This window comes from Phaethon lepturus, unplaced genomic scaffold, assembly GCF_000687285.1.
Source record: "Phaethon lepturus isolate BGI_N335 unplaced genomic scaffold, ASM68728v1 scaffold52379, whole genome shotgun sequence".
Classification (NCBI taxonomy): Eukaryota; Metazoa; Chordata; class Aves; order Phaethontiformes; family Phaethontidae; genus Phaethon; species Phaethon lepturus.
This window is the reverse complement of record NW_010563810.1, coordinates 1-11497: the sequence shown is the minus strand read 5'-3', so window position 1 is coordinate 11497 and position 11497 is coordinate 1. Positions and strand designations below refer to the sequence as shown.

Sequence of the window (11497 nt, the reverse complement as noted above, 5' to 3'; positions counted from 1 at the left end):
GTGGGGACTTTTTTTTAGCCATTTTATGGCCTTCATACTAAAGCCAGTGAGAGAATTGTAATCCAGCAACATTGCCCAGCAGGGAAGCAGCTTATTTTCAAAACACAGCTAGGATGAGAAAACTAACAACTCTTAAACTGTGAGAAATGAGTGTTTTGCTTTCTCCAGACAGGATGATTCATTTTTTTAGTGGCCCTAGCTACAGTTCTTAGTTTTGGTTTGAATTATTGTGCCCAGGCTTTATTAGCAGGAGGACTGGATTGACATTAGTATCGCGTCCTAAAGCCCGGCACTAGTTTTGATCTCAGTCATGGCTGTGACGCAGCAGTGTGCATTGCATCAATCTAAAGATTAAACCCTTTTTAGCCCTTTTTAGCCAATTGAAGAGCAGCACTGAACTGCTTTGAAAGGAGTTCTGTCCAGAAAATCAGCCAGTGGACTCTCAGTTTAATCCTCTGAAATGCCTGAAATTGTTCTTGCCAAAATGTATGTACCTTTCTTTTTCAGAACTCTCTTGATATGATTGAAGTGTCAGGCTTCGTTTGTGGCTATATATCCTGTGTGTTTTACTTGGGAAGTAGATTTCCTCAGCTGTATAAAAATGTAAGTAGGTTTTTGACTAAGTATACTTGTATATTTTACAAAATACTCTCTGTTGCTTTACATGTTGGATTCTCCCTAACAGTGAGTCCTCTTGAACTTGAAAGCCTACTTTGCTTTTCTGACTGTCTAAAATGGTAAAGAATGGGTTTTTTTCTCCATTCAGAGGAGGATGGTGAGAATTTTAGGAAAATTATGGTCTTTGATTGATGGAAGAGGATTAATTGGCTGGGGGAGAGGAAGTGTTTACAGTTGGATTTATCAGATATGAGCAGAAACATACTTTGTGTGATTGTTGTCATGAGCGAGTGATTTCTCCCCTTTTCTTTCTCCAAACTATTCTACCTTGAATAATCAACCATGGGATCAAAAGTTAGAATTAGAGGAAAATTAGTTTAGACTTTCAGCCTCTTTTCATAAAGATGCCATTACTGACTTTTTTTCTCCCCGACAGCCTCTTCACTATCAGTATATTTAAAAAAAAAAACCAAACCAAACACAGCAAAAGACCTGAAGGTTTTACATTGTCAATTGTATGCAGGCATTTTAATTGATTATGGAAATGATTAGTTCATTTCCAAGCCTATTCATACTCCCCTTCTACCTTTTCCTTCACAGTTGGAATACCACAATGTTTTCAAAAAGGTCTACTAAACAGACTAATAGAGCAACAGATTTCATAAGAACTAAATACCGTTTGGAAGCAGATTATCCTTCCTGCTTTGCACTTACATAAAAATTACATTAACTGTAGCTGCTTCTAAAAACTGTAACGATTTCTGCAGTTTTCAGTGATGTGTGCTGAAAGTACTAAGCTCAGAGGGTTTAGAGCCCAGGAAGAGATGGGCAAGAATGACTGAAAGTCTTTGGATGTGTTATAGTACAAAATGCCAAAGTTGTGTATAACTAGCTACTGTGATACATGTTTTAACATTTCTTTGTATTTATAAAAACTTCTTTGTATTTAGTTCCGAAGACGATCAACAGAAGGCACCTCTTACTTGCTGTTTGCATTAGCCATGGTGGGAAACTGTACATATGGACTGAGCCTTGTTTTAAAGATGCCAGCTACCGAATCTTTCCGGGGCCTCTATTTTTTACACCATCTTCCATGGCTCATTGGGAGCTTTGGAGTTTTGTTTCTAGACATTTTTGTATCCTTTTCCTGTTATAGCTAGAATTTCTCAGGATAGGCTTGTTAATAGGTAGATCAGAAATTAAGTGGATTTTTTTTTAATAGAATTCTTTTCTATGATTCTAACCTGATCATAAAATCTTCTTTCTGAACAACAATCTGTAAACTTTTTAAAATAGTATTTCTTGATAAGAATAACAAGTTTATAGAAAATATCTACATTAAAGTTACATTACACAGGTTAATTTATATCTTGTAGCCAATATGTAGTATACTAAGGGGGGGGAGGATTGCACATTGTGTTGTTTTTCTTAGGTTTGCTGTCTGATAAATGGCGGGGGGACGACACACCAAACCAAAAACCCCACCAAACCAAACCCCAAACCTGCTTGTTTTGAATGCAAATATAGAATTAGAGCTTTGAGAATTTGGTTAAATTGTAAGTGTTATTGCAAGATTGCATTAACATCAGAGACAAACGATGAGGTTTTGGCAAACAGTTTCAGAATATAGCACTTAACAAAGAAATGCTGCAGCTACCTTTAGCTGCATAATTCAGGGTGCAATCAGATGCACTGAAACACTCAGTGCCTCTGAAAACCAGCATCTCTGCTCATCGAGTCACGCTAAGGGCTAACCAACTACTCAGTTACCTAGACTAGTATGCCAGTTTCTTGAAAGTCCTGAACAAATTTAAAACACTCTGATTTTTTATTCTTATATTGAGGGGACATACATAAAATGCCCACAGTATATTAGTTACTGTTACTTGTGCTCTTTCTAGATTGAGCATTAGCATTTTGTGATCAAGAAATTAAAAGCCAAATGTTTAAAGTAGTATTGTACTTTTGCTTTAAAAGCCTAGCTAACAGTAATGTGGTGGTACTTGGTCTTACTCTTCATTATAGGTTTATAGTCACCCATCTTGTTAAGATAGCTGGTATTTTCACTTAAAAGAGTATAAAGAGGAGATTTCCTGATTTTTCCTGAAGTAAGAATTTTAGGTTTGTGTTTGAAAACATCTTGGTACTTAGCTCCATGATCCCAAACTATAAAACAGAATAAAATGAAGAGTGATTTCAGGACCATGCTGAAGCATATTGTGTTAATCCATTCCATATTAAAAGGAAGTTCTTTACCAGATTTACCTGGAACAGTTCCAGAAGTTATGACTCCCAGGCATCAGTCTTGTCTTTCTGATTAAAGTAATTTCATGAGCCACTCCAATTAGACTCGCGATGGGACAGCCGACCCTGGCCTTTGGATGGACTGTTAAATTATACTGTCATTCAGCAGAGCCATCTGTGGTTTTTTGCATCTCCAGCCATGGCGATTTAAGTGGGAAGTTGAGTAAAACATTCTGCATCGTGGGAACACAACACTCCATGGCAGTGGTGAGACTAAACTGTGGTTCATGGCCCATTTTGAAATAAATTGTAGTTTTATCTTTTATGAGACAATGCAGTTTCTTTCACATGAGCAGGCTGTAGGGGTTCAGGGTTGCTAGCCCATGTGGCTCGTTTAAGCGCTCGGGCCTTTTGTTCCATGAACAAAGTAGTGGCTCTTTCTTCTACCCCCAGCGCCTCAGCTGGAAACATGAACTGTCCAGTATTTATTTACCCAACAAACCCCTAGAATTTGATCTTGATGACCCTTACAGTACGTTATGTGCATATTTGCAGATGCCTTTCTATGATGTACTCTGAAAAGGAACTTTTATATTGGCCACAAACCTCCCCCCTCTCCGAGTCCTGCCCCAGGATTGCAGTGCCAGTGTGCACATGACATTCATTTCTGGGTTCTGTCTTGATTGGAGTCTGAATCCAATCTTGCTAATAGTCCTCTAGTTCAAATTATATTGAAAACAGATGCTTCCAAATCAGGTTGAGGAGCTTATAGGAATCTAGTCATGTATATAGTGTTAGTTGAAAATGTATGAAGTATTTGTAATCAAGAGAAAACAAAAGCAGACCTCCTGCTTTGAGAAGCCCTGAAGGTATGGAAGTCGATGCTTTTAAAGAGAGCTTCATTACTGTCTCTTGCCAAGCAAGAAAATAAAAAATCTAACAAACTGATAGGTCATGTTAGACCAGAAAATGAAGAACAGGATCACCTGGGTCTTGGAAAACAGAGGAATTAACCCAAAAAGTCCTAATTTCTAAGAGGGAGGTGTTTCACAATTGATCATTTGTGTAACAGACTCTGTTTAGAGGAGTAGTTGCAGAAATTTCCTCATTCCAGTAGACTTTATTCCTGATAGCATCCAGAGTTTCATTAGGTGGAAGATAAACTCTCATTTCTCAAGGTCTAAGCAAGGATTAAGAGTTCACTTACTCTGTGTCTGCTGCAGTATTCTTTTGCTTCCATCTGACATGGCTGGCATTGACTGTTTTTAGAAACAAATGGACTCCTGATCATAGCTAGAACAGCAGCTCCAGCCTTACTTAGTGCAGGATTACAGTGGAGTTGTTTCAGCTCGGTTTAACAGGATAACACGGTCATGCTGTTTCCTTGGTGTCTACAGTTAAAGTTATTTGGTTGCACAATAAGCCCGTTATTTTCAATAAATAATGGCAGTGTACAATCGTTTGTAAAGTATGAATTGTCCTCCTTTTCATGTTAAGGAGAGTTTCATAGCATTACACATTTGAATTATAAATTGGACACGATTTTCTTTTCCAGTAAATGTTTCCTTCCAACTGCTGCTTTGCAGTGGAAGACGGTTGAAGTTTCTAGAGAAACCACAAAGCCCAAGGTTTAAATGGGCCTGAAGAGGGTGCCTTCTCAGTCAGCGGCGCTAAGTCCAGATTTGCCTACTGTAGGGTTCCACAGTGGACCTTATCAGAGCTTTATTTTGTGTGCATGATTACTTCATGTTTCACTTGTACACAAGGATGCAATACTACATATTTTAAAATCAGTTGATGACCAGTTCTGCCCTTAGACCTTTAGCAGTAGCCATCACTGAGTTTTTAAGATGGTTTCTAAGTTTCTGAATCTAGTGCAAGTTTTTTCCAGAAAACTTTGTCCTTTTCTGTAAGTCTGCTACCCTCTTTCACCCTGCTTCCTTCCTCCCCTGCTCCTACCAAAACCAAACAACCCTGCTTTGTATTTAGTTCAGACAAAGCCCTTTACCAAGATTTTTGCCTTTTTTTTTTTTCTTAATTTGACATCACCCTATTGTCAGAGAACTGTGTTCAAATCCTCCACATGTACTTCTTTTCATTAAGTGTAGCCAGGTTGTTACTAGATAGCCACAGTATATTCAGCAAGAGCCAAGCTGTTGTATACAGACTCTTCTCTTACACCCTTTGTGATTTGCAGGGCAACCACTTGGAATCCTTTATATACTTCTACAAAACATCACGCTTTGTAATTTAATTACACTGTGCAAAGAATGTAAGTCTGACCTGACAATTCAGCCAGGAGAGTTTCCCAGCCAAACAAACACCTTCTTCTCTGCACTCCTGTAAATACCTGCTTTTGTCTCAAAACTGTTCTGTGTTTTGAATCGTCATTGAATTTTTTAGTTGAATGATGCGAATTTGATATACTAGCTCAGTGGCTGTCATGAACTTTACTCTGAGAAGTCAGTTAGGTTTTCTCTTCCACTTTGGGTTGTCTGCTGCCTGCGTACGTCTTAAAAGTTTCCCCCAGAAAGTCAGACTTGAGCAGCAAGTTAGTTTCTGTATTAAGTAGTCTTGGCAGTTTAGCGTTTATTTTTAAAATATGAGCAGCTGAGTACATATGATACAAAAACATATTCTGGAAATACTGTTTGATAAACTCCACATAACTTGTGTTTCTAATTTATTTCTCTTCAAAAGCTCTGTTGCTGTTGCTAACTTGGTGGCTAAGGGTGATAATGCACAGTGCTACAGCCCAGGCTTGCCCCAAGCCCACAGTGTGATTGCAGCAAATTTGATTCCCAATTCACAGTGTCTTTTTCCAGGAGTGCGACTATTAAGGCTTGGGGGCTGCTCAGCTGTAAGTACAGTAAGGCCTATAAAAAAGAAAAAGGCAGGAAATTTAAGTGGTACCTATATAGGCTATAAAACTAATTTGCTAAGCTCTAAGAAGAAAGCATTCCCACATAATACTATAGAAAGACTAAAAAAGGAGTGCTGACCTGCTGTCTCTGAAGGAAATCCTGTCTAGTCTTTAGTTTGGGTGGCCTCAGAGGTGGGATGCTGGAAAGCTTTGAGAAGGTGGGATAATTCTTGGGGCTCTGCCTAGGATGTAGAGAATTTCCTCTCTATTCATCCAGGCCTCCCAGAAAGCTGCTTTTTTTTTCCTCTCTGTATTTTCATAAATTTTCATAAATTACATACATTAGCCTCAAAGTTCTCACAACCATTGTCTACCAGCCAAGTTATTTTAACTAGTAGAATTCTGTATGTCAGATTTCCTCCTAGAGAAACTGTTTCGTTTTTACAATGAGATTTTACATGGAACAGTAGTGGTAATCCAGGCTCTACGAAAGCTGAACATCTATGAGCATACATTGGACTTTGTACAAGGTACCCGGGTACACAGATCACCACTTGTTTCTACACCGCCTTCCTTTAAACATGCTTTCATGCCGATCCTGACGTTGGAGGCTCTCTCCTTGACCTCATCTACTGCACCTGCTTCCACCCAGCTAATGTCCTTCTCAAAACTTTCTTCGTCAAAGTTGGATAGCAAGTAATGCTGGGTTCAGCATAGCCTGCTGCTGAAATCACTCCATCTTTTAGAAAAAGAACAAAAGAAGTGTCCACAGTGAGCAAAAAGGGTAGAAGACCTAAACCCTGCCCTACAGAGAGTATTGCCGCCTTGCTGGCTGGTGGTGAGGTGGTTTGCCTTTGTGAAGACAGGCTTCTGGTACCCGCTGCTTTGCACTTCACGTCATTTCCGCGTCCATTTACTGTGACTAGGAAATCTTTATTCTGCAAGATGCTACGCGTATTTCTTAGAATGGGACAGAAAAGAATACTAAAGGGAAGGGAATAGCTAGATAGCTTTGTACCATTTCTTGGTATCTTAAAATGGTGTCTCTATAAGAAAACAAGGAGTTTTCTATCAAGTTCAGTACGCCAGTACAAAACTCAATTATCTAGCAAAAATTCTAAAGCGTAGGAAATCTCTCCTGTCCATTCTAGATGCACACCCCTGTTTGGTTTTTTTGTTTGTTTAAAGGCTATCTATGCTCAAAGTCAATAATTTTGTTTGAGAGCTGGAACCATCAAGAAAAAGGACAAGCACATACTTGTTGATTCTTTTTAGATTAGCAGTGCTTCCAACGGTCTCTTTTACAATAGAAATAAATAATTATGTCTAATTGCACAATTCTGTGTTGAAAACAGCATTAAATATTGAGTCATAGCATCTGCATATTGGTGCCTGTGAATATCAAACCGCCTAGAATTTTGCAGGAAATGAGAATTTTGTTTTCTGATCTAGCCCTGCCGATCTACCGCTGAGAAAAGTTTGGAATAACTTCCCCTCCTTACCAGCATCCCCCCTCAGCCCAGCCCTCAGTATGTAGACCGCCAGGGCTGGAATGCTACAGGTCCATATGTTTCATTCCACGTTGTTCCTAGATGAAGCGTGTTCCTATTCTGCTACTAACGAATTTCACACTTAGGACCCTTTGCAAGCAGGACGATGAGGTAGTAAAGGCTATTTTCATGTGTATTTGAGCCATATAACCAAGGGGATCTGAAGTTTTGAGTTAGAATTTTTCTGTATGTTCCCTTTTCTAGTGTTGCAAGTAAAATATGATTAAACTTTTTGCCGTGAAGAAGTACTGAAAATGAGCGTTAAATAGGGTTTGGAAAAGGTTATATGCTAATGCAGAAAATTCCACAGTCGGGATTAAATAAATGGATAATACTTACACTACAGTACATGAATTAGATACAGCAAGTTTTAAGCTTTCCTCTGTGGACTGTGGTATTCAGAGTCTGTGCCAGAACGAAATGGATGGCTGCTTTTATTCTGTACGGCTTATTTTGGTTTTAATTGAAAGCAAGTACTGCAAAGGCTACCTCTATATCCGAGTTAGTTACTTCCTTACCCAAAAATAACAGGTGACTCTGCAGTTCATCCTGTATCGTCAGCCCAAGGAAAGACAATCTGGTTTAGTAGCACTGGAAGTGGAACCACTGCTGGTGAACGAGGAGACTGCCTAGTGTTGGGCTGGATTCGGCTCCTGTTTGCACTGGATTTTGCTCTTGGATGACCTTGGCAAACAGTTAAGATTGCAGTTGCTTAGGGACCAAATTTAGTACTTTTTTTTTTATTATTTATTTTGTCAATAATTTGCAAATGACATGCTAATAATAAAATATTTAATATTTACTGTGTTGTTTCAGGATAGATACAGGTTTTTTTCTTGATTTTAGCTGTTTCTCCCCAAAGTATGATATGGAGTCACAGCAATAGGTGCTGTAGAAGTATTTATTTGACATCATGATACAGTGCATATCATGGGATGACTGACTTGTTTTTAGATGAATGCGTACATCTGGTTAACGGTAGCGTGCCTGGTTTAAAAACAAGGGATGAGATTAACCCTGTGCCTTGAACCCAACCTGGACTTACAGACTGCTCAGTCCACTTGTGTTGGATGATAAGATTTGGCCTTTTTTCTTTGTCCTCAATTTTGTACGCATAGAAGAAAAAGCATCCTGTAATTAAGTAACTACAGTGCAGAGGATCCATTATTGATGCAAAAGCAGAATCCTGGTGTAAGTTGATGGGAGCCTCACGTACAGCTCATTGCAGAGTATCACTATGGGTTTTCTTTTTAAGAGTTAAAGCATTCATACATCAATACCTGTGTGTTCCATGGGTTATAATTACTGTATGTCATCATATACCCCATATAATGCTTTTGTACAACATGCATTTTCTTTGCAAGCTTCTGGTTTAGGTAAGTACCACAGAGGAAAAAAATAAGAAGCTGAACCGACTGTACCTTGCAATTGCAGATTTTTTGCAATACTGTGTTGTGTTTGAAGAAAACTTTAATAACATTATCTCAAAGAATAAACTTCTCGTTAATATTTCATTGGATATATGTATAATGATTCACTCTTCAATAAATTTGTGAACAAAGGGCTGTTTTTTAAAAAAAGTCAATATGAGCGTTTTATACGTTTGTGAGCTTATCATGAAGTTCCTTCCCTTTGATTTCAGGTAACTGTTACAGGGATACAATTTAAATTTTGGTTTTGAATAATAAAAATTAATAAATAACACATTTATTTTTAAATAATAAAAGAAACTAATGAATACAATTGATCATATCTAAATTGCTGCCAGAAGCGCACACTAAAAATGAAGCATTTTCCTCAATGAACTTTTACAGGACGTCATGTACCACTGATAGAACCCCCTGAAACGGGGTTGGGGTGGTTTTGGAGCGGTGGGGAGCAACCTCATCCCTGCTGCTGTATATGGAAATTTAATTCCAGCTTCTGTTGCGGCGGTAACTTACCTGAGAAACCCAATTCTGTCTTCTTGCTAGAAATGGCTCCTGTCAAGTGATGACTTGACTGCGAGATGGTGGATTAGGTGTTAGCGGCACAACGTGCCGTGGGAGGATATACCCGTCCAGGTGGCTTACGCTCCTGCCGCCCGCCGAAAATGCCGCTTGGCAATCCCCGTGTCGGTGGTGTTGGTACAGGCAGCGCCTCAGTAACTGAGCAAAAGGGGTTTGCTAAGTCGTGTTGTGAAAAGCCAAGTACTTGTGAAACGTCGTACAGCTCGGCGAGATGCCGCGGGTTTATGCGCGATCTACCTTGGTGAAGCTGGTTACTTTATTAGTCTCGGTGTGCACTTTGAGCGAACACGTTTTCCCTGATTTCTGAAATGAGCAGAGGGTATGAGAAGTTCACCTTTTCAGTACGTAAATTAAAATGCAATTTGTCATACTCGCAGATTTATATGCCGTACGCGTGAGATTAGCAAACTCTTGCCTGGCCGGTGATTGAAACCATGACTTGTTACTGTTTAATGCAGTTAGAATTTGTTCTTACATCATTTCTTCGGAGGTTTTTTCCCCTTTTATCGCTACATATAATCCTATTTTGGGATGCCTTTTTATCCCCGTTTCATACTGTTATTTATTAAAACAGCCAAATACAGGGTATATGAAGTTAACTGTGGTTTAATGTGAGACTTTTAATGGAAAATAATTTAACATTTTACATGTGAAGCGATGACAGTCATTTTTTGATAGTTCAAATGTATGTCATATTTAGTATATGGGTTAAGTGAATACTTATACCTGAGAAAAGTTTATTTCTAATCAGCTATTTGACTGCAGGAGGTGATCAAATACCTACAGTTGTCCATGCTGTTTCCTACCGCCTACTAGGACGTAAGGTCTTTGTCATCCCTTCGCTCAGCCCATAATTACTTTCTCAGAACTAGACTCTGCCACATCAGAAGGAGAAGGTAGAGCCGTGCCCAAATACACCGGGTTAGGGACACATCCCGACCACCTCTTTGTTAATCGCGGACAGGAAAATACACCGTGTAGCTTCTATCACAGCTACTTTTTTTGGAAAGCAAAGTGTCTTAATCTTCTCGCTTTATGCTACTAATTCTTCCATCGTGCTGCATGTAATCCAAGATTAATGGCATTATTTTCTAATTTCACTTTTTTAACTATCATGGAAATCTCATTAACTAAAGGAAACATCTAAAATGTCTTCAGGGCTTTGTTTTTAAACAAATTAATCAAATAATTTAGCTAACATTGTCCTCCGTCGTCCACAGAAGATTCTTCCAGGAATGGAGTTACTCCTGGCCGTTACACATTGGTTTTGTGTATGTATAACACTTGTTTCAATAAGAAAAACATGTACTTAATTCACCACTTGTGGCAGTCCCTTGAAATTTAAGTTTTTTCTAAATTCATGCTTGTATTCTTACTGACAAAATGTGTTACTCATCTAAAGGAAAGCAAGTTGGTTCACCTAGTAGGAAGCGTGGAGCAAAAGCTACCACTGTTGGCTGCTCCGGGATCCCATTCCCTCCGTTTCCTACTAACTAGCTTTTAGGCTCTGCAGCATCTTGCGGAAGGAACAGGAGATGAGATGCTCCCACAAGGGTTTTAGTACGGTACCGTTGAGAGCTGTGCCAAAAGCACAAGAAAGTACAACAAGAAAAAACACCTTATTTTCAAGTTCAAAGAGCAGAAGCCAAAGCCGTGCCTCGGTTTGCCATCAGAGCCAGGACCGAGCCTGCGCAAGGTCACTGCTCTGTCGCTGGGAAGCCGCGGAGACAAGAATATCCAGGACTGGGCATCAGCCGCTTCGTTCTAATTACTCCAGCACGGTTTGCTTGCTTATTCCTCTGTGACGCAAGAGAAAGCCGCTGTTTGTGACAGTAGCGGTTGTTAGGGATATGAAATAGCACTAACAGAGCAGTGTTTGCGCTGGAGGAAAACGGCAGCTGCGCCTCGTGCCGCGGGCTTTGTTGCTGCCTCTTCGCGCGACTTACCACATCCGTGGTGATTTAAGTTTATGGACGTTTAAGTTAAGAGTTAAACATCTGGGCGGCACCGAGTGTGAGAAGCTGCGGGTTAAGTTAATTAAAGCTTGAACCGAGGGAACGCTAAGAAATCGTTACTCGCATCCGGGGCTTGGGTCCCTTCAAATGGGTCCCTTCAAGCGAGGACTTCAAAAGAAGACTTAATGGATAAAAAGGAAAAGACATGGAAAACGCTCAGGCCGAGGGCTGCGGTGAGCCGATGCCACGACACCCGGG

The 11497-nt window shown here is 39.6% G+C and overlaps 1 protein-coding gene across 1 annotated transcript in view; it reads left to right on the top strand.

Moving 5' to 3' along the window:
- The window catches only part of LOC104626679 (lysosomal amino acid transporter 1 homolog), a 12972-nt gene extending 5064 nt beyond the window's left edge, over window positions 1–7908 (top strand). The window contains exons 5-7 of the mRNA XM_010294659.1: window positions 508–603; window positions 1569–1754; window positions 7807–7908. Of these exons, the coding sequence (XP_010292961.1) occupies window positions 508–603; window positions 1569–1754; window positions 7807–7908 (384 nt within the window). The remainder of the gene's footprint in view (window positions 1–507; window positions 604–1568; window positions 1755–7806) is intronic.
- Window positions 7909–11497: the final 3589 nt, after the last annotated feature.